Source organism: Sus scrofa, chromosome 13, assembly GCF_000003025.6.
Source record: "Sus scrofa isolate TJ Tabasco breed Duroc chromosome 13, Sscrofa11.1, whole genome shotgun sequence".
Classification (NCBI taxonomy): domain Eukaryota; kingdom Metazoa; phylum Chordata; class Mammalia; order Artiodactyla; family Suidae; genus Sus; species Sus scrofa.
The window spans coordinates 43,301,909-43,321,605 of NC_010455.5; the positions used below are offsets into that span (position 1 = coordinate 43,301,909).

Sequence of the window (19,697 nt, forward strand, 5' to 3'; positions counted from 1 at the left end):
AACTACTTTATCCATTCACCCAGGGATGGACACTTAGGTTGCTTCTGTGTTTTAGGTGTGTGTGAATAATGGTGCAGTGAACATAGGGATGCATATATCCTTTCACGTTAGTGTTTTCTTATTCTTCAGATAAATTCCCCAAAGTGGAATAACTGGATCATATGGTAGTTCTGTTTTTAATTTTAATTAATTAATTAATTAGGGCTGGCACCTGCAGCATATAGCGGTTCCCAGGCTAGGGGTCAAATCAGAGTTGCAGCTGCCGGCCTCCACCACAGCCCCAGCAATTCAGGATCCGAACTGCCTCTGCGACCTACATCACAGCTCACAACACTGGATCCTTAACCCGTTGAGGGAGGCACGGGGTCTAATCTTTGTCCTCATGCTAGTCAGATTTGTTTCCGCTGAGCCATTTTTAATTTTTAGAGGAATCTCCATAATGGTTTCCATTGTGGCTGTAGTTTACCATCCCACTAAGAGTACATGAGGGTTCCGTTTTCTCCACATCCTTGCCTGCACTTGCAATTTGTCTTTTTTATGATAGCTATCCTGGCAGGTGTGGGGTTATGCGTCATTGTGGTTTTGATTTGCATTTCCCTGATAATTAGTGATGTTGAACATCTTTCGTCTTTATATATGCCTCTAGGCCATCTGTGTGTCTTTTTTGGGAAAATATCTATTCATATCCTCTGCCCATTTTTTAATTGGATTGTTTGTTTTGTTGTTGTTGAGTTGTATGAGTTCTTTGTATATTAATCCCTGTTTGATATATCATTTGAAAATATCTTCTCCTATTTAGCAGGTTGCCTTTTCACTTCATTAATGGTTTCTTTTACTATGTAGAAGCTGTTTAGGTTGATGTAGTCCCATTTGTTTATTTTTGCTTTTGTTTTCCTTGCCTTCAGCGTAATGTTAAAAAAAAAAAATGGCAAAGTCTGATGCCATAGAGGTTATTGCAGGTTTTCTTGTAGGAATTTTATGGTTTCATTTCTTATATTTAAGTTTTTAATCCACTTTGAGGTAATTTTTATGGATGGTATAAGATAATGGTCTGATTTAATTCTTTTGCATGTGGCTGTCCAGTTTTTCTAACACCTTTTTTTGAAGAGACTCTTCTGTCCCCATTCTATATTCTTGGCTTTCTTGTAAATTAATTGCCCGTATATGTGTGAGTTTTTTTCTGGGCTCTCTAGTCTGTTCCATTGATCTGTGTGTCTGTTTATATACCAATATGGGAGGTGGTTTTTTGCTTGTTTGCTTTTAAGAATTGTTTGGGGAGGAGGAGAGAACCCAAGGTAGGTTTAAAGCCATGCACATGTCTGTGTTTTAAAAAATGATGTTTTTTTTTTTTTCAAATCACCCACCTAAGCTCCCTTGAACATCCATAGTAGGATGCTTTGTACCTCTACATACATCATAGAGGCAGCTAATTTTTTTTATAAGATACTGAGAGTGTAGTTTTATGCACTATGTAGCTCTAAAAGAAAATATAGTGATTATGACTGTTCTTGCTTTCTTTTCCTTATTGTGTTTGTAAATCGTTAGTTATCTTTAATTCTCTCATTAATTATCTTTTTTAATTGACATGTAATCACAGTTAATTGCTTGATCAAACTAGTGCATATCCTGATTCAGATGGAAAAGGGCAAAGGGGAAGTGATAGAAAATCATAGCAAAATAAAAAAAAAAATGAGCTGTGTAGGCAACTGGTCAGGTGAATGTAAATATTAGACTACTGTTTGCTCAAAAATGTCCCTCTAGAAGCACCACCTCCCTGCATACAGGTGCAAGTACACATTTTGTGAATGATTTGTCTTCATTCATCCTGGAGGCCGAGGTGATGAGCAGCTGTTTTCTGCTCTTGCCTGCCTCCTTTCCTTCCTTCTGTTCCCCACATGGCAGTCACCTTTTCAAAGCATATGTGGATAAAAATGTTCTAAAATTAGATGATGGTAATGGTTGCACACTCTGCAAATACGCTAAAACTCACTGTATAGCAAGAAAGCTGTTTTATTATTTATTTATTTTTGGCCACACCCAGGGCTTGTTGAAGTTCTGGGGCCAGGAATCGAACCCAAGCCACAGCACTGACAATGCTGGAGCCTTAACCTGCTGAGACACCGTGGTACTCCAAGAAGGCCGTTTTAAAGGAAAGCTCATATGAGACTTAGTGATTTCACTCAGTCCATCATTGTCTTCTTGGGCTCATTCAAAGCTCATCCTGCTGAATCCCTCTTTCATTCCTCCTCAACCTCTTTCTCCCGCCACCAGCTCATCAAGTTGCAGCCAGGCCAGCCTCCTTATGACACCCTCTTTCCTGCCTTGACATCCTCATACATACTGTTCCCTGTCTTGACTTCTGTCTTCCCATCCTGCCCATCAGTGGCCTTTACCTAAAATGGTATTTCCTTCCCTGGTTACTCTTTCTGCATTCTCTCCCTACTTGTATTTTCCTTACTGTATCATGCTTCCTTTAATTTTCATATTTGTTTAACCATATATAGAATTTATAATTTACATAAGCATTGACTGAGCCCACTAGTGGACTGGAAGCTCCAAGATTGCAGGAGGAATGTATGGTATGCGTTGTTGAATGGTTTGGCAAAGTAGTATCCTGCCTTAGAAAGATGAGGAATACTTGCCTAAATCTTACCAACTTCCTAGAAATTCTCTTTTTGGCCAGAAGGAGCTAGGAACTACTTAAATAGATAGTCAGTGTGGAGGTAGAAGAGATCATCAGAGCTCTGGCACATTGATGGCTGTGGGCCACTGAGTGGTTGGCTAGCCAAGATTTGAGCAGCTTCCCTAATGTGGCCCCAGAGAGTACAGGTTTCTGGATTAACTTAAACCAGTCACTGTGTCCACACTGTGACTGGTGTCTTGAGCAAAGGGGTGTCATGGTTGGAATGCCCTCTCTGTGTGCCTCCCAAGTGCAGGACTTAGGGCTTGTGTCTCTGCAGTATGTTTTCTACTGTTTACTGTGGTTGGGTGGTGTCTTGGTGGGTATTTTTGTCACTGCGAAGCTTGTTCTCTCCAAGTTCTGGAAAGGTGCATTATGATGGCCTTTTGCTAGGATTGGTAGACATGCATAGTTTGGAAATGGGCCCCCATCAACATTTAAATAGAGTTTTTTCTTTGCCCATTTCTTTTTGTTCTATGACATATGCCCAATTCATTGAATATTTTTCATGCAGTATTTCATGGGACCACAGGTGCATGTATGACTCAGCTATATAAAAGGCTGAAGTTATAACATTTATTCTTTATTTCTCAGGAATAAACATTCATCAGGTAGTCACAGTTACACATTTTAAACAGAAGAAAATATGAATGAAGAGAACTTGTCGGGGTATCATTTGGTTTCCTTAACTCAAGTTGTCACAACATTTATTTATGCTTGAATATAACTGACTTTCTTTTTATAGACAGATAACCGATGTTTGTAAAATTGTAATGAGATATTATCCACATCATGTAAGGGAAATCCCTCTACGTTTTCTGTTAGTGCTATCAGTACATGGTTTTATCTGAGACCTTTGCCAATAGTGGTGGGAAGAGTGACTTAGACCACTTCTTTGGAAATTGTTAGGCTTTTAGTTTTCTGAGGCCCATGGAGAAACTGTTTTTCCACTTGTGATATTTATTTACTTTTGAGTGGGCGGAGTAACTCTTAACTCACAGATATTGTTATGGTTTTGTGAAGAATAATTATAGTATAGTATCCATTGTATAGGCTTCAGTGGAATATATAGTTCAAGGCTCTGTATTCTTAAGCACATTACAAGCTTTTCTGAATAATTGTACCAAAGCCACGAGATAATTTCAATAATTATATGAGTCATTTTATTGATGGTACTTTTAATAGTGCCTTTCTCATAGGCAAAGATGGGAGTTAGTAAATAACTTATTATTGGGTCAGGCCATGGGTGGCAGACGGCCATAGGAACTAGATAAGAAATATGAATTATCATAAGTTCCCTGGTGGCCTAGTGGTTAAAGGATCTGGTATTGTCACTGCAGTGGCTTGGGTTTAATTGGGTCACTGCTGTGGTGCCAGATCATCCCTGCCCTGGGAACTTGTGCATGCCAAGGGTACTGCCAAAAAAAAAAAAAAAAAAAAAAAAAATTAAAGAAATGTAAAATATCAAATGGGACTGGATGGGTTCATGATTCTTCTCTGTAGAGCTAGTCACTATTCACATAGCATATTGTTGCTGTTTGAGAATAGAGTTCACATCTCTCATTAAAATAATATAGATATTCAAGTTCTTTCATGAATTTTTCCCGTCTTAACACCTAATTAAACATATACACATGCGAACACACACAATGGGTGAAACAGAACATCTGGGTCTATGGCTGTGTTCAGCATGATGGCCACCAGTTGTATTTGCTGATCTAAATTTGTCAGTTCTGTTGATCACTAAGGATTCAAAGAGATGGCACAATTGCGGAATTGGAAGTATGGGTTTGTGGGAATTGCCTTACTATAGCACAATCTATTACTAATCCTTCTTTTCCCAGGAATCTCATAGAATCCAAAGACTTGATTCTTTGAGAACCCAAACAGTATTAAAATGGTTTGGCAGGGCTGCTTGACTTATTTCTATCTGAAGTAAGAAGTCAGCAGTCCAATTTGTTTTTAGGCGATTTCCCTTGAGAAAAGAGCAAAGAAAGCATGATATTTTTCAGATTTTCATCACGAAGGTATAATGAGCCCCCATATAATCAGTTTTCCAAGTGTACCTTTTCTTGGAACTTTTGGGAAGCCTGTTTTTTTTTTTTTAAATTTGTGAATGTTTAAAACCATGATACAGTTATTAGCAAATGAATTGTTCTAATTTTTTTGGTCTCCTTTAGCCCTGTATTGATTTTTAAAAAAGAAGATTCTGCCTTTTGTAATCAGCATTATTTTAGGGTAAAGTAACGATACCTGATAGAAATCTCTACCTGATAGAAATCATTGTTACAAGCCTGTTTTGTGGTCTTTTTTCCCCCCTAGGATACACATTGCTATATGATTCCTTTTTCCCTTGAGCTGCCTGTAAGTTTCAGTAATCTGCTTTACTTTAAAAAAAAAAAAAAAAAAAAAAAAGTCATGCTCAACATTAGGTCTCTTTATCACTTTAGATGATGAAAGATACTTTTTTTTTTTTTTTTTGGTAGTTGGGACAATAGGTACATTTGAATGTAATAAAATAGGTAATCTACTGTAATATAACGTATTGTATTTGAGGTTAGCTTGGTATCACAGACAACTGGAGGAACCATTTGTACTGCAGTAGTTACAAAGGAATGCACTTCTTGATTCTACTTTTTTGGGACACTCACTAAGTACATTTCACTACAATTAATTGAAATACAAGCACAAAGGAGATGCGAGGCTGATGGAATATTTAATTACCTAACTATAATGTGATACTTTTGCCCATTGTAGTCACAAAGAAGATAAAGATTTATTCATTTTAGACTATTGTGTGGGATTTAATGTTCTTAAATGCTCTTTAAAATTTAGAGAAAATTATGCTTGATAGAGATTTCACCATCCTTGAGGGATCTTTAATTTGTTTGTTGTATGAGCAGTTATAATAGATATAAACAGTCTGCTTAACTGCTTGTCTGCCATTCTGGAAATACACATCCTGGATTTGAAAATCTGAGTGCCTATTACTTATTTTTAGTGGGGTTATTTTTGGCAGTAACTCGGGCAGAGAACTAGGACTCTATAGCTATCCATCCATCATCCTAAGTAATTTTCATTCTGGCACTAGGGAACCAGAATTTCTTTGTTCTGATGTTTTCAATTTTGATTGGAAGCTGACCAATTCTCCCAGGCTTCTAAGTCCTTTGGAATGACCTAGTATTGGACATAGAGTTAAGTGGAAACCCTCAAGTGTCACTATACTATTTTGCTTTGGGTACAAGATGTGAAGCTGTACTTTAGATGGAATTTGAGGCTGTTCTCATGATAAACTGACTCTGGTTTCACTGTTCCATAACTTCTGTCGTATAATCACATTCCTCTATAGGAGATCATAACATTGCTGCGTCCAAGTGGACATTGTTGGTTCAATAAGGCAAGATGACAAAGTAATGTGGGGGAAAATTGTGGTTATTTTGAAATGCTCATTGGCCCTTTGTTTTCCTTTCTTGATAGGTACCTGTGACTTCTGTTTACACAAATGCATGTGTAAATGGACCATTTTTGTCAAAGACAATAAAGCATTAATTATACTCTAATTTCAATTCACACACTTGCAATATTCTCTAGCCATACCTAACACTGTTTATTTTTATCCTGTGTAAATTCAGCGACCCTTCTCTTTCACAGTAAAACCTAAGAAAAGACATCCACGTCAAGTCATTAATATGGTGTTTAGAGGAGCTGATCTCTTTGTGTGAGAAAATGTTCAGGCTGCAAGTTATTCAGAAGAGTTAACACAGCTTGAAACCCCCACCCCCCCAAACCCAAGTCAAAATTTCTATAAAACACTAAGAATCACGCCAAATCCTCCTGAAGACATAGTTAAGGCAGATGGGATACACATCTGCTTTTACATTCCCAGAATAAAAACATTTATTGTTATAAACTCTGTCCGGTGGCTCTGGGAAATTAAATCATGCACATAGGAAACAGTTTTGTTCTGATCTTCTGTGGTAGGTAGCTCTTAGGATATTGTTATAGGAAAGGATTGGGCCTTTGGGTCTGGAAACATTTTTATCTTTTTTGCTTCAAGCTGGAAATGAGGTAGGCTCGGTAGAACTTCTGAGAGGTGATAGAGTTTATGAAGACTCCCTGATGAAAAGACGTGTCACTCAGTCAGCTTTCTGCATAGCAACCAACTTAAGATTATTCCTGCTGAGTGAGACGAAGGCATCATTGGCTCGTTAATGCTATTGGTTTTGAAATCTCTACTTTTAGCCTGTCAAAATTGAGAGATACATTCTCCTGGAGGATGAGAGTAGCTGGGTTTTCCTTTGTAAAATTATTAGACTGCCAACGTTTGATATTCCGTATGTCCAGATTTGTTAGTGGGATGTGAGTGTGTGTGTGTGTTGGTTAAACTTTCGTTAGAAACAACCTCTTTGAAGAGGAGTCTACAGCAGTGTACACTACTTATGGGGTATCCTTTCTATCTTTACCCTGGTTACATCACTGCACACCCAATTCTTTTGAAGCATTGTAAACCACTAAAAGCCCTCCTGTGCTTTCTGTTGTCAGCCAACTTCAGCTTCATAAACTATTGCAGGCTCGGTGCTGTAAGACTTGGGAGAACATAGAATATATGTTTGCATAACACCAGCTCCTCCCTCTTATTAGTCATATGGTAACCTTAGGCAGATTTACACTTCCTGTCTGTTCTGAGTAATGGAACTACATATTTTAATAAGCATGCACTATTTTTAATTGTGTAATTAAGTTGCTGACATAAGCAAGTAAGCAATTTCACATTAAGGTAAGGATCCATAAAGGCATGCATTTGCATAATTTAATTTTCTGCACAGAAGATATTGAAAATCAATAGCATGATTCACAGCCTTACCATATCATTGCCATGCCGTCGTTGGTTGGCTGTTGGCGTTTAGAAGAGTATAGAGAGTATTAAAATTGATTGAATTTGGTGTGCTGAGTCTGTATCTTTAGTTGGGAAGCACAGATTGTTTCTTTTTGCAAATCTCTGCTCCTTGATAGTAGTTGCTCAGTATACTCCATGTACGTTTTTGACTGCTGTTCAAACAATAATTTTTAATTAAAAAATTCCATGTCATTTGATGCAAGTACATTTGAGGAAGGGACTTGAAATTTTTTGTTTTAAATGATGCAGGTGCCAGTAACATGTGGCTATGTTCTTATTCGGGGAAAAAGAAATCACATGCTACTGATATAGATGGAATACAAGGGAAAACTAAATATAGTTATCTTTAATGAATAGTTTATGTCTTAAAAAAGAAATCTGGTGCTGGGGTAATAAAGTCCTTTGCTATCCGGTTCATTTCTGAGTTGCTCACTAAAGAATTGCTTATTTGGTGTTCCTGTTGTGGCTTAGTGGAAACAAATCTGACTAGTATCCATGAAGACGCAGGTTTGATCCCTAGCCTCGCTCAGTAGGTTAAGGATCCAGCTTTGTGTGAGCTGTGGTGTAGGTCACAGATGCGACTCAGATCTCGTGTGGCTGTGGCTGTGGTGTAGGCCGGCAGCTACAGCTCTGATTTGACCCCTAGCCTGGGAACCTCCATATGCGGCGGGTGGGGCCCTAAAAAGACAAAAAGACAAAAAAAAAAAAAATGTAGAAGACACAAGGGATGGTGGACTTGCTTTCTCACTAAGAGATTAGTGAGTAGGCTTGGAGAGCTGGCAGGTGTGGGATCCCCAAACCTGTGGCCTCTGTCAGTCTAGTTAAATACTAAAGGGATTATGGTTTACACCTAAGAACTTGAAGATTTTGACACATACCTGGTTAAGCTCTGTAGCTTTGCATTCCAGGCAGGATGGGTCACACCACTGCCAGCATGGAAGCTGGCTGCACTGAGACTTGCCCCTGGAGGGCTTTGTCCTGCCTCCGCACACCCTAATGTCCTCTGAAGTAAGAAGAAATGAAAAGCACTTCCTTTTCAGGAAAAAGAAGGGAGACTGGTGGTGGGGACTGTGATTCTAGTGTGATCTTCTCTAAAGGGTATAAATTAATAACCTTGAGGATAACCACATTCTTTCTTTACTTTTATACCTGGTTCCTTTGTGAACTTTCTGGTTAGAATTCTGGTTGAGTTCAGATTGTCTCACTGCTCAGGTTGACACCACAGTGGTGTGATTTCTGCAGGAGGCTATTCATTTTTGTGGCCAGCTCTTTACAAGAATTCAGACAGGCTTAGCCTGTCAAGGTACAGACTGACTGTGAGTTGATGATGTTACAGATGCACAGGGTCTCAGGTGTAGCTCAGCAGGGAAGTTTGTGGTTCTTTTCACTGGCTGCAAAATAGAATCACCTAGAGCACTTTTATAAAAAGTGCTGATAACTTTGTCCCATCCCAGACCAATTAAATCGGAATCTCTGGAGTTAGGGTCCAGGGCATTAGGGCTTTTACTGGTTTTTGTTTTATGTTTGTTTTTAAGTAGCCAGGGTGAGAATCAAAGCTCTTGTCCAACAGTGGCCTTTTATGCATGGGAAAATTGATAGTCAGGTGTTGAAGTGACTTGTTTGAAGGTCAGCAAGATCATGTCATATCTTTGTGGGATCTTTTGCATACAAGAGACGGACTAGTACGATTTGGTAGGTAATTGGTTCATGTAACTGAAAAGCCTCTCAGGGGGTAGGTTTCAAAGTGGCTTTGACCTGAGCTTCAGTTTTGGCAACAGCACTGATCCATAGATTTTGCTTTCTCTGGCTTGGTTTCCACTTTTGAGCTTCTTTGCTGATCCTCTGCTTGACCCTCAGCTACCTTCTGAGGCTTCCAGCTCATATCTTAACACCTTCAGCAAGAGAGAAAATTTTCTCTGATTGGCCCTGTGCCCATTCTCAAACATAGACATCACTGCGGCTAAACATACCAACTTCATATGGTTACTATGAGCAGAGCACCTTATTCAGCTCTGGGCATATATGCTTTTTCAATGCCTGATACATAGTGGAAATCTGTTGCAGAGTTTCCATTTTGATAATCATCATGCCCCACTCTAGCTGGTAGGTCATGAGTCATGGACTGGATCACCATGTCCTTTTGCCCCTCGCCGCCCCCATCTTTGCCAGCTCCAAAGGTGGGCCTTGTTTGGCTTAAGCCAGTGAATCACTGTAAACCATTCCCCTGGCCCCAGTGGCATGTTTGGGAATGTGGACACTGGTTTACCATTGTCTTCATACACAGAGGAAGGATTATTTGGGAATAATTACTTAGAGTGAACTAGGTCTAAGAAGCATAGTAAACAGATACATAAAATGTTTCCTATGTTCATAGAAAATAAATAAGTTGAACAAGTTTTAGGAAGCTGTTTAATAAGTATATGGGTATGCATTTAAGCCTAGTTTCTTTGTAAAATGAAGTTAAAAATACTAATCTCTTAGGGTCTTTATGAAGATAACACAAATTGCTATGAACAGACAAGAAAGCTGAGCACTTGTTTAACTAGTATGCTGCAGTGGAGGAAAAAACAGATTAGGAGACTAGAATAGACTTATTTTTGATCCCTAGAAGGTTAGAATGGGGACTTCCCATTGTGGCTCAGCAGGTTACAAACCCAACTAGTATCCATGAGAATGTGGGTTTGATCCCTGGCCTTGCTCAGCAGGTTAAAGATAGGCATTACTGTGAGCTGTGGTGTAGGTCAAAGATGCAGCTCGGATCCCATGTTGCTGTGGCTGGCACCTGCAGCTTTGATTCAACCCCCAGCCTGGGGATTTCCATATGCCATTGGCATGGCCCTAAAAAAGGAAAAACAAAAAGAGAGCAAGTGAGAGCGAGAGCGAGAGTGAGAGCAAGAGAGAGCGAGAGAGCGAGACAGTGAGAGAGTGAGAGAGAGAGAGAGAGAGAGAGAGGAGAGAGAGAGAAAAGAAAAAAGAAGAAAGAAAAAGCTTAGAATGGTTAATTTCCTCAGGCTCTGAAAGTCTTATCTCTGAGAGTATAGAATGGTGTGGATCATAGGTACTTGCACCATCATTATACTTTAAAAATGGTTAGTAACTTAGGTTTTGACTTTCTTATTTAGGGCCAAAAAACAGGCCCTAAAAAAAGTAAATGATACCAGGTTTATTTTTGTAATGTGTGTTTGGATTTTACAAGATTCCTATTTCCCTCTAAAGGGCTCATTTCTGTGGAATAGCTTTCGTTCAAGCATTATTTCATTTAAAGCCAATCTTTGCAGTTGACCGGCAAGTATAACATACTTCACATATTTCCTCATTTTCTTCATGACTGTCACATTGTCAGCAAAGCTGATACCATCATGGTGAGAGGATGATGACGATTACTCTAATTTGGAATAGCGACTGTACTGTGCTTTCCTGGGGCCATCTTAGTTTTTAAATTGAATATACAGTTCCTCTAATCATTTTCCTAGCTTGTTAAAAGCACGCTTGATTTTGTTTGGGTGCATTTAAATATTAACACAGACAGCTGGGATGTATTGTTTGAAGTTTGGTTCTAATTCATTTTGGATTCTGGGCACCTGTGGTACTTGTCTTCCTTCACATCAGTGCATTCAGGTGTGGGCTCACCACAAAAGAAATTTGCATCCGTGAAGTGGCTGGGAGGGGAGGGCTTTGAACACTGTAGCAGACAGATGGAAGCTCTCCATAATGGAGTAGAAGATTGGATTCGTTTTGAGGTTTTCAAAGAAATACATCATTAAGCAGTGTTTGTTTTCTGAGCATTGCTGGCCTTGAAGAGTTTCAAGTTTCCTATCTTCACAAAGAGCCAGTGACTCTTTGGGGTCCAAAGTATGTAGAGGACTGGTACTCCCCATGGGGTGTCTCCCAGGCCTCAGTCTTTTCTGTGTTTGGATGGCAGAGACCTGAGCTTTGATGCAAATATATTTATGGGTTCGCTGATCTGCTGCATACTTCCCTGTGTGACCTGGGACCAGTTCCTTGTGTCTCTGAGCTCTCCTTCTGCCATCTCTAAAAGAGGTGGAATGACCCTTTGATCAATGAAGATCAAATAAGGCTCAAGGCTCTTTGCACCTAGGATATAGGTGTAAGTTGAACCCAAACTATAGCTTCCAGGCCTATAGTTGTAGGACCTTGGCAAGTTAAAGTTACTCAGCTACTCCCAGCTTCAGTTTGTTTACCTATAGAATGGGCCTGTTATTGAGACATTGTATCTATTGCCTAATGGTGTGTTGCAGATTAGATGATGTATGTAAAGTGTTTAGTCTACCTGCAGTTGGTGGCACACGGAAATGAGTCATTGTAAACTATTCTTAAAAATATGAATAATAATCCTGGTAATCTCTCGAGGTTTTCTCCTGGAGTTGTTTTTCTGTCAATTCTGGAGGTTCTATTCAGTCACCTCCAAGGTTCTATGCTTCTAGGAGGTTGGCTGGCTGTGTGCATTTGTGTCTGGTGGGGTGATGATTTTGACTCACTGTGGCTTTCCTGTCTTCCAGCGTTGACGGAAGGCTACGTGGGATCCCTTCACGACAACAGACAGGGCAGCTCAGCGCAGGTCCGTAGGCGCAAGGCTTCCGGAGACCCGTACTGGGCCTACTCGGGTAAGTTGACTTGTTCCGACCTGGATCATAGGGCAGTTTTCATCCCATTGAGTTCGCTTGAAAGCATGCTTTTAATCACTTTTGCACCTGATTTCTGTTTGTTCAAACCTTTCGTAGTTCACCAAAAGTTAAAATATTCAAGCCTATTTTTCCTCAAGGTGATAAGTACCTTAATTGATCTCTCCCACCTGTTTTTTCAACCTGCTTTTTCCCCTCAATTTGCATTTATTTCTTTACTTGTTAACGAGTTATTGTACCAAACTTGTAATTTTCTGAAAGATGTGGCCTTTTCTTTTCTCCTCCCAGTGGCTGTGATTTCAGAGAGCAGAAAATATAAGCCTACTCTTGCACTGCTAAATATCTGCTAAATATTACAAGGCGTCACATATCGAAGTGACCTATTATGCTTTAATATAAGAAATGCAACTTTATTTTCAAATCATTTCTTGTTAGTTGAATGTATTTCAGCCCTCTACAGTATTGCTGTAGTTGTTTTCATTATTGTTTTCACTTTGAGCCTTTGAGCCAGTGGGGAGAGAGCATTGTTATAACTATGTTGAATTGACAGTGGAAATTTCTTAACATTTTATGGGGCAAAAAACAAACAAACCTGTGAGAATACACAGGTCTTTCTGGCTTATGTTCCTAATGACTACCAAAAATAAAATAGGTGGATTGTTATTTCTAAAAGAGATTTTGGTGCTCAAAAATATATGGAAAATGTATTGTGATTAATTAGGAGAAATGCTTGAGGAAAACAGACCACTTTGGAAATCACTCCAGCACTGAATAATTCAAATTTTTGTATGAAGTGCTTGGAGGCACAGAGTATTAGTCTTAATAATAAATCTATGTATTATGCAATGTTGTTGCACACAGAACTGAAAGGCAGTATTTTCATAATGATGGTCTGGTTTTAAACCCTGAGTTTCCACCTGCAAATCCGGTTAAATTTATGTCAGTGTAAAATTTATAGGCCTGATCTTTAATTACACCTTATCTATTGGCTTTTGCATCCTTTTGTCTATTGATAAATCTCCTGCCCCTACAGGGAGAATAGCCTATCTGTTTTGTATTGCAGGGGACAGATAGTGATTCTGAAGTCTTCCATCACACCCCGTTCCTTGTGATTAGAATTATCTAATTAGAGCCTTTTTGTCACCATTTCTGATAAATGAAAGAAATTGGGAGATGAAGGCCGAAATTACATATATATTGCTTCTCGCGAAGAAACCCAAAGAAAATTTATCATTTTGTGTTCTGGGCTCTGATATCAGTGAGGAAGAGGGATAAGGTGGCCTGCTGTTTATAGTTCATCCATTTAGAATAACAGTGCTGTTGGGAATTGAGAAGTATATCCATCCCATCAGCATCTCCAGTTGCAAATGTCAGTGAAGGAACGAGGGGCCTAAAATGTTTCCCATTACTTAATGAAGAATGGATGTAATTGGTGCCATCTTTGGGAGGGAGCATCTGTTGATGTTCTTAACTCTGGTGGACTTGATGAGCCTCTATTTTGTACTTCTGGAACGTGCCTGAATTTGGGAACTGCTGTCTGTGGAAGGGCTAATAGTTCATCCTCAGGGATTTGCATGCTTTTTTGTCAAGATCCTGGTGCAGGGCCTTTGGTCTCTGTTGCAGTTACTCAACTTTGCTCTTGTGATGCAAAAGCAGCCCTAGATAGATGGACAGACTGGCTGTGTTTTGATAAGAAAAGTTAAATATGAACAATGAAATGGAAATTTATTATAATTTTCACGTCAAGAAATATTATATTTCTTTTTTATTTTTTTTCCTCAACTATTTAAAAATATAGAAACCTAGTCCTATTTTGCAGGTGGTACAGATAGGCGGCCAGTTGGATAGGGTCCATAGGCCATTGTTTGTCAACCCCTGTTTTAGTTGATTTTTTTCTGTAGTCAGGATAGGACAGTCATTTGAAGAGTCCTCCAGAAGGCTAGAGACAGGTTTAGAAGGACAAGTGAAGTTGCTCGCTAGTTGTAATGGAAAAGTTAAAAGTAAAAGGAGAAGAAAAGAATGAGAGAGAGGTAACAAGTGATGGGTTATAGTCCTCATTCTTTAAATATCTTTCTGGAAATTCCATGGTATCAGTGCTTATGTCACATGGAAGTTGTGAAATACTTGTTCTCACATCAAGAAGACTTGGGGTCATTGGAGACACTCCCTAGCATTTGGCAAATAGATGAAGAAAGAGCAGGAAGGAGTGAGAGTGATTGCCTGACACCTTTGGAACTTCAGACCAGGACCTTAAAACTGCAGTAAACCAGATTTTGGAGGTATATACCTGCAGGTGTATGTTATATCTCTAGGTATAAATGTTGCTTGGAAAGTTGGAGTGCCAAAAGAAGGTTTGTAATTTGTAGAAGGAAAGGCTTTTAAATTTAGCAAAAGTGAAGCAGAGCACTTTTGTTTTTTGTTTGTTTGTTTGTTTGTTTTGGTTTTTTTTTGTCTTTTTGCCATTTCTTGGGCCGCTCCTGCGGCATATGGAGGTTCCCAGGCTAGGGGTCGAATCGGAGCTGCAGCCACCGGCCTACGCCAGAGCCACAGCAACGCGGGATCCGAGCTGTGTCTGCAACCTACACCACAGCTCACGGCAACGCCGGATTGTTAACCCACTGAGCAAGGGCAGGGACCGAACCTGCAACCTCATGGTTCCTAGTCGGATTCGTTAACCACTGAGCCATGACGGGAACTCCAAAGCAGAGCACTTTTGAAAAATTTGTTGAATGGCCCAGATTTTAATCTCATGCCTCAAATGCACAAATATGTCTTAGTTCCTTCTAATATAATGAATGGCATTGGTGCTGGGGGCGGGGGAGCGGTTCTTCTGTATGAGAGTATGAATTTTAAAGTCATAGATAGACTGTGGTTCAAATCTAGGTTTTATCTCTTAACATCTTTATGTTAGGAGGGCATTTAACCGCTTGGAACCTCTACCTCTCCATCTTTGAAAGAGGAATAATTAAGAGCACTTTTCTCATAGAGCTGTTAATGAGAATGAGATGAGATGATGCCTGTGAAAAATTTAGCAAATCCCTGGCATGAAATACCTAATATTACTTTGGGCTGGGTTTTTTTTTTTTTTTTCAATTTTTAAATTATTTTATTAATGATTTTTGTTTTTTTTCCATTTTAGCTGGTTTACAATGTTCTGTCAGTTTTCTACTGTACAGCAAGGTAACCCAGTCACACATACATACATGCATTCTTTCTTCTTGCTGTTTTTGACACTGTTAATACTTTTGCTACTGTTGATGTTGTTGGGGGCAGTGATTGACAGTGGGTTATCATTAGGTAATACTGAGAGCTAAGCTTGCTGAATGATATCATCCATAATTCATAAGAATTGCCCATGTGAGATTTGGGAATGAGCAAACTGTCCTCAAGTTCAGGGCTCAACAAACTATAAACCACTACCTGTTTTTGTGAGTAAAGTTTTATTGGAACACAGTCTTGTCTGCTCTTTTGGCTATAGTTAATGCCCATTTTCATGTTACAACTACAGAGTTGAGTAGCTGCCACATAGACTTTTGATGAAAAAGCCTAGAATATTTTTATCTGGCCCTTTATGGAAAAGGTTTGCCAACTTCTCACACTGATATAGCCTGGGTTTTTGAGCAGATGTTAGCCTGACTCATAAACAAAACTGTTCAGAGATTTGGAACATCTCTCTCTCTCTTTTTTCCCAGCTTCGCATTTCCCTTGAGCTGAAATATCCCCAGCAAATGTTCTAGTTAGCATTCATAGTGATTTTGGTGGTCCTGCTTTTGGAAAGTCCTGGGAGGAACAAAGATGAGGGAGTGATGTGCTTTAGGAGATGGATCAAGGAAAAGAGTGTGTGTTGGCAGTCGTGGGGCCCCTGGTTCTGGTGTTCTGAGCATTAGTTTGCTTCCATGTATGAGGTGGGGTTTGGTGAATGATGCTGACCTGGTCATTCTGGTGACATCCCACCCAGTTACTTGAGGACAATTGCGTAAGTATCTGAGCTGTGGAGAGCTTGTTTTAAGGCCATTGTCATGATGGCATTTCTTTAATCTGAGTATAACTTTTCACGTTAGGGCTCGCTGCGTTATTTCAGTTTCACTGCATCACCTTGGATAATGTCTCCATTCTGTTTATATTTGAAATGGTAAACAACTTTACTTCTGTAGGCTTATCAGATGATGCCATTGTGAACACCTACTGCTGTATCACAGAGGATGGTTTATTCAGGAGCCTGGAGACAGGCTCCATTGTGCTCATCTTAGGATATGTTTTCTCTCTGGTCTTTAATTTTTGCTATTCTAGAAAAGTGTGGTCATGATATCTCAGTTCAACATGAAAACATCAGGCAAAAGAGATATGAGGTGGAACATAAATGTGTGATTATTACTAATTCTTAAAAATAGCAGCGTAATTTCAAGATTGCCTTCTATCTTTGAATTTATTTTCTTTATACCAACACAGGGAAAAAGGAGGAAAGACATTGATGTATTTCATGCAGAATTACACTGAAAAAAAAAATAAAAGCAATAGTTTAAGTAAGAGTGTCTCATTAGAAATATCAAAACACTTTTTTTCTGTGACTAAGATACAGATTTTTTTTCTGTGTTACTTGAGGTGATGACAGCTCATGAATTTTGGAATTTGCCCAGAACTTCTGTAATTATTACACAAAAAGTAGCACATGCTAGGTAGGTCATCGTTGCCGGAAAGGGAAATGGGAAACAAATTTGGAGTGAGTTCAAGTGGAAATTTGAGGCATTTTTATAAAGCTCTCTGTTTTTTCTCCTCCCCCTCAAAGACTTGGGGAAAAAACAGGTGGTGGTTTCTCCTCCCACCCCTTTTTAACTTACCCTGTTTGGTTTTCTGCATTTTTAATAATCCGTAGCTCATGTTCCTTTTGTTTAGAAAGATTCTCTGCATCGATACAAGGCGGGGGGGCCATTCTTCACTGTTTGAGAAATCCAAACTTGAGACATGCCAGGACCACAGTTCCTTGCAAGAAGTGTCTGGTGTTGCACTGGGTGAAGGTCAAGCAGTATTATTCTAAGAGGCATTCCTTTTTTGGTCAGGAAATTGTGGAGGAGATCTCCAACGTCCTTCCTAATTGTCCTGAGGTTTGATGACTTGCTCAGCTGTAAAATGGAGATACAAGGATATACCTTACAGGATGGCTTTGGGGGTTAATGGTACCTGGTATAGGTCTTAATTGTATGCTGCCTCACCCCACTATTCATAAGAACATTTTGTTTTATAATGTATGTGTGTAAGGTGGGGGGGGGTTGGTTCTCATTTCTCCAGCTAAATGTAGAGTTTTTGAGGATAGGAATTACAGCTTATAATTCCTTGTTTTTCCTGCTGTGTGCCTGCATATCTCATTTTGTAGATATTTGGTACATATTTTTCAAGGGGGGTGAATGGATGGATAGATAAATGAATTCATGCCAGAGTCTATGATTGGAAACTTACTAAGGGGATCCTGCCATGAAATCCAGATAAATTAGTGGGTGATTTACAAAAGGTTTCACCGTTGGATCCTTTTAAGTAGCGAGCTCCCCTGGTGAACTTAAGATATAATTAAATTCCTAAAATAGCATTTCTATGCCTATTTTTAATAATGTCTATACAGGGTGAAGCAAAACATGCCTGCCAAAGTCAGCTTTTGTCATTAGAAGAATGGAAAGCACTGTAGAACCTTAAAGTTTAATGTTAATATTGTCATATTATTTGCCCCTCTCCAAATGCCTCCTACGAAGTCTCTTAAGGGAATCATTTCCCCAGAGACATTTTCTTTGCAATAAAGATCCTCTGATCCGATGGCACCACACTGTTGAGAGTCATTCTCCTAAGTCCTGGCTCAAAGGTATCTCCACCTGATCTCACCCTCAGTTCATCAGTCTCCCTTTTATATTTTACCATTAATTTCTGTCTTCTCTATGCTTTCCTACTCATCTATTTACAGTTTTGAAGTAGAAGTTATTTATTTTTTTTTGTTCAGCACCCTTATTAATTGCTTGCTGTGTGCCAAGTGTTGTGCTATCATGGGAGGGGCCCGAGAAATTCCTCAGATTTGCTACTGCCAGGTCCCAGCCAAAAGATGGGCAGGTGTTGGAGTTCCCGTCATGGCTCAGTGGTTAATGAATCCGACTAGGAACCATGAGTTGTGGGTTCGATCCTTGGCCTTGCTCAGTGGGTTAAGGATCCGGCCTTGCTGTGAGCTGTGGTGTAGGTGGCAGACGCGGCTCGGATCCCGCGTTGCTGTGGCTCTGGCGTAGGCTGGTGGCTACATCTCCCATTTGATCCCTAGCCTGGGAACCTCTATATGCCATGGGAGTGGCCCAAGAAATGGCAAAAAGACAAAAAGACAAAAAAAAAAAAAAAAAAAAAAAAGATGGGCAGGTGTTTTCCAGGACCTACAGGGGCCTGGAGGCATCAAACAGCCTGGCAGTGGCTAGGAGCTGGGAGCTGGTAGCATCTTAGTAGGTCACTAGGTCTGAAGCATGTGGCAGAGTGGAACAAGCTAAGGGAATGATGCGGAGTATTGGAGATGGACCAGGAAAGGTCATACAGAATTCTACTAGGGACTTAGAACGTCTTTGTGAGGGTCTTAGTGAGTCATTTAAGGGTTTCACGGTAGAAGTGGACTAAGTTGGTTTTTATGTTTGAGTCAGACCACAGGTTTTCAGGTTAAGGATCAGTCAGTAGGGAAGAGGGCGGGGTGAGGAACTCTGAGAAATGATGAGATTGTGTCATCAGGGATCTGAGAGATAAAAGGAGAGAGCCCGTGGGAATTCATTACCATTAGTACATGGAAAAGAAAGCAAAATGAATTGTCTGGGATGATCCCCAGGATGATTGAAGATGGCATTGCATTTAATTTAAAATGAGGAATGGTGGGTTGGTTGTAAAGATAAAAAATTTGGACTTGAACCTATTAAGACATGGTAGTGTTTTATCCATATTTTTTACACCCTTTAAACTTTATGCTCCTTGAACACAACCTTTGTCTGTAATTAATCCTTGTACCTCCCTGTTCCTACCTAAATGTTTTGGAACAGAAGGGCTTTCAAGGTAGGGAATACATTGTAGGACAAGCTATTTCTTGCTATATGTACTCTTTTTTCCTTTACACTTGATCTGTGATTACAAGGATAGATCGGGTGAGAAGAAACACATATGGTCACACACTAATCAGGACTTGATATATAAAAGAGAAAAATGTGGTACCATATGGTTAAGGTACCTTGAACATTTTTCTTTTTTTTTTCTCCCTTCTTTTTTTGTTTTAAGGGCTGCACCCGTGGCATATGTAAGTTCCCAGGTTGGGGTCGAATCGGAGCTGCAGCTGCCGGCCTCCACCCCAGCCACAGCAGTATGGGATCCAAGCTTTGTCTGTTACCTACACCACAGCTCACACAATGCCAGATCCTTAACCCATGGAATGAGGCCAGGGATCGAACCTGCGTCCTCATGGATACTAGTCGGGTTTGTT

The 19,697-nt window shown here is 39.7% G+C and overlaps 1 protein-coding gene across 9 annotated transcripts in view; it reads left to right on the forward strand.

Moving 5' to 3' along the window:
- Window positions 1-19,697, forward strand: part of PTPRG (protein tyrosine phosphatase, receptor type G) — a 737,058-nt gene that overhangs the window by 169,123 nt on the left and 548,238 nt on the right. For all 9 annotated transcript variants that reach the window (XM_021070772.1, XM_021070771.1, XM_021070773.1 and 6 more), the window contains one exon: window positions 12,098-12,202. In XM_021070772.1, coding sequence (XP_020926431.1) covers window positions 12,098-12,202 — 105 coding nt within the window. The remainder of the gene's footprint in view (window positions 1-12,097; window positions 12,203-19,697) is intronic.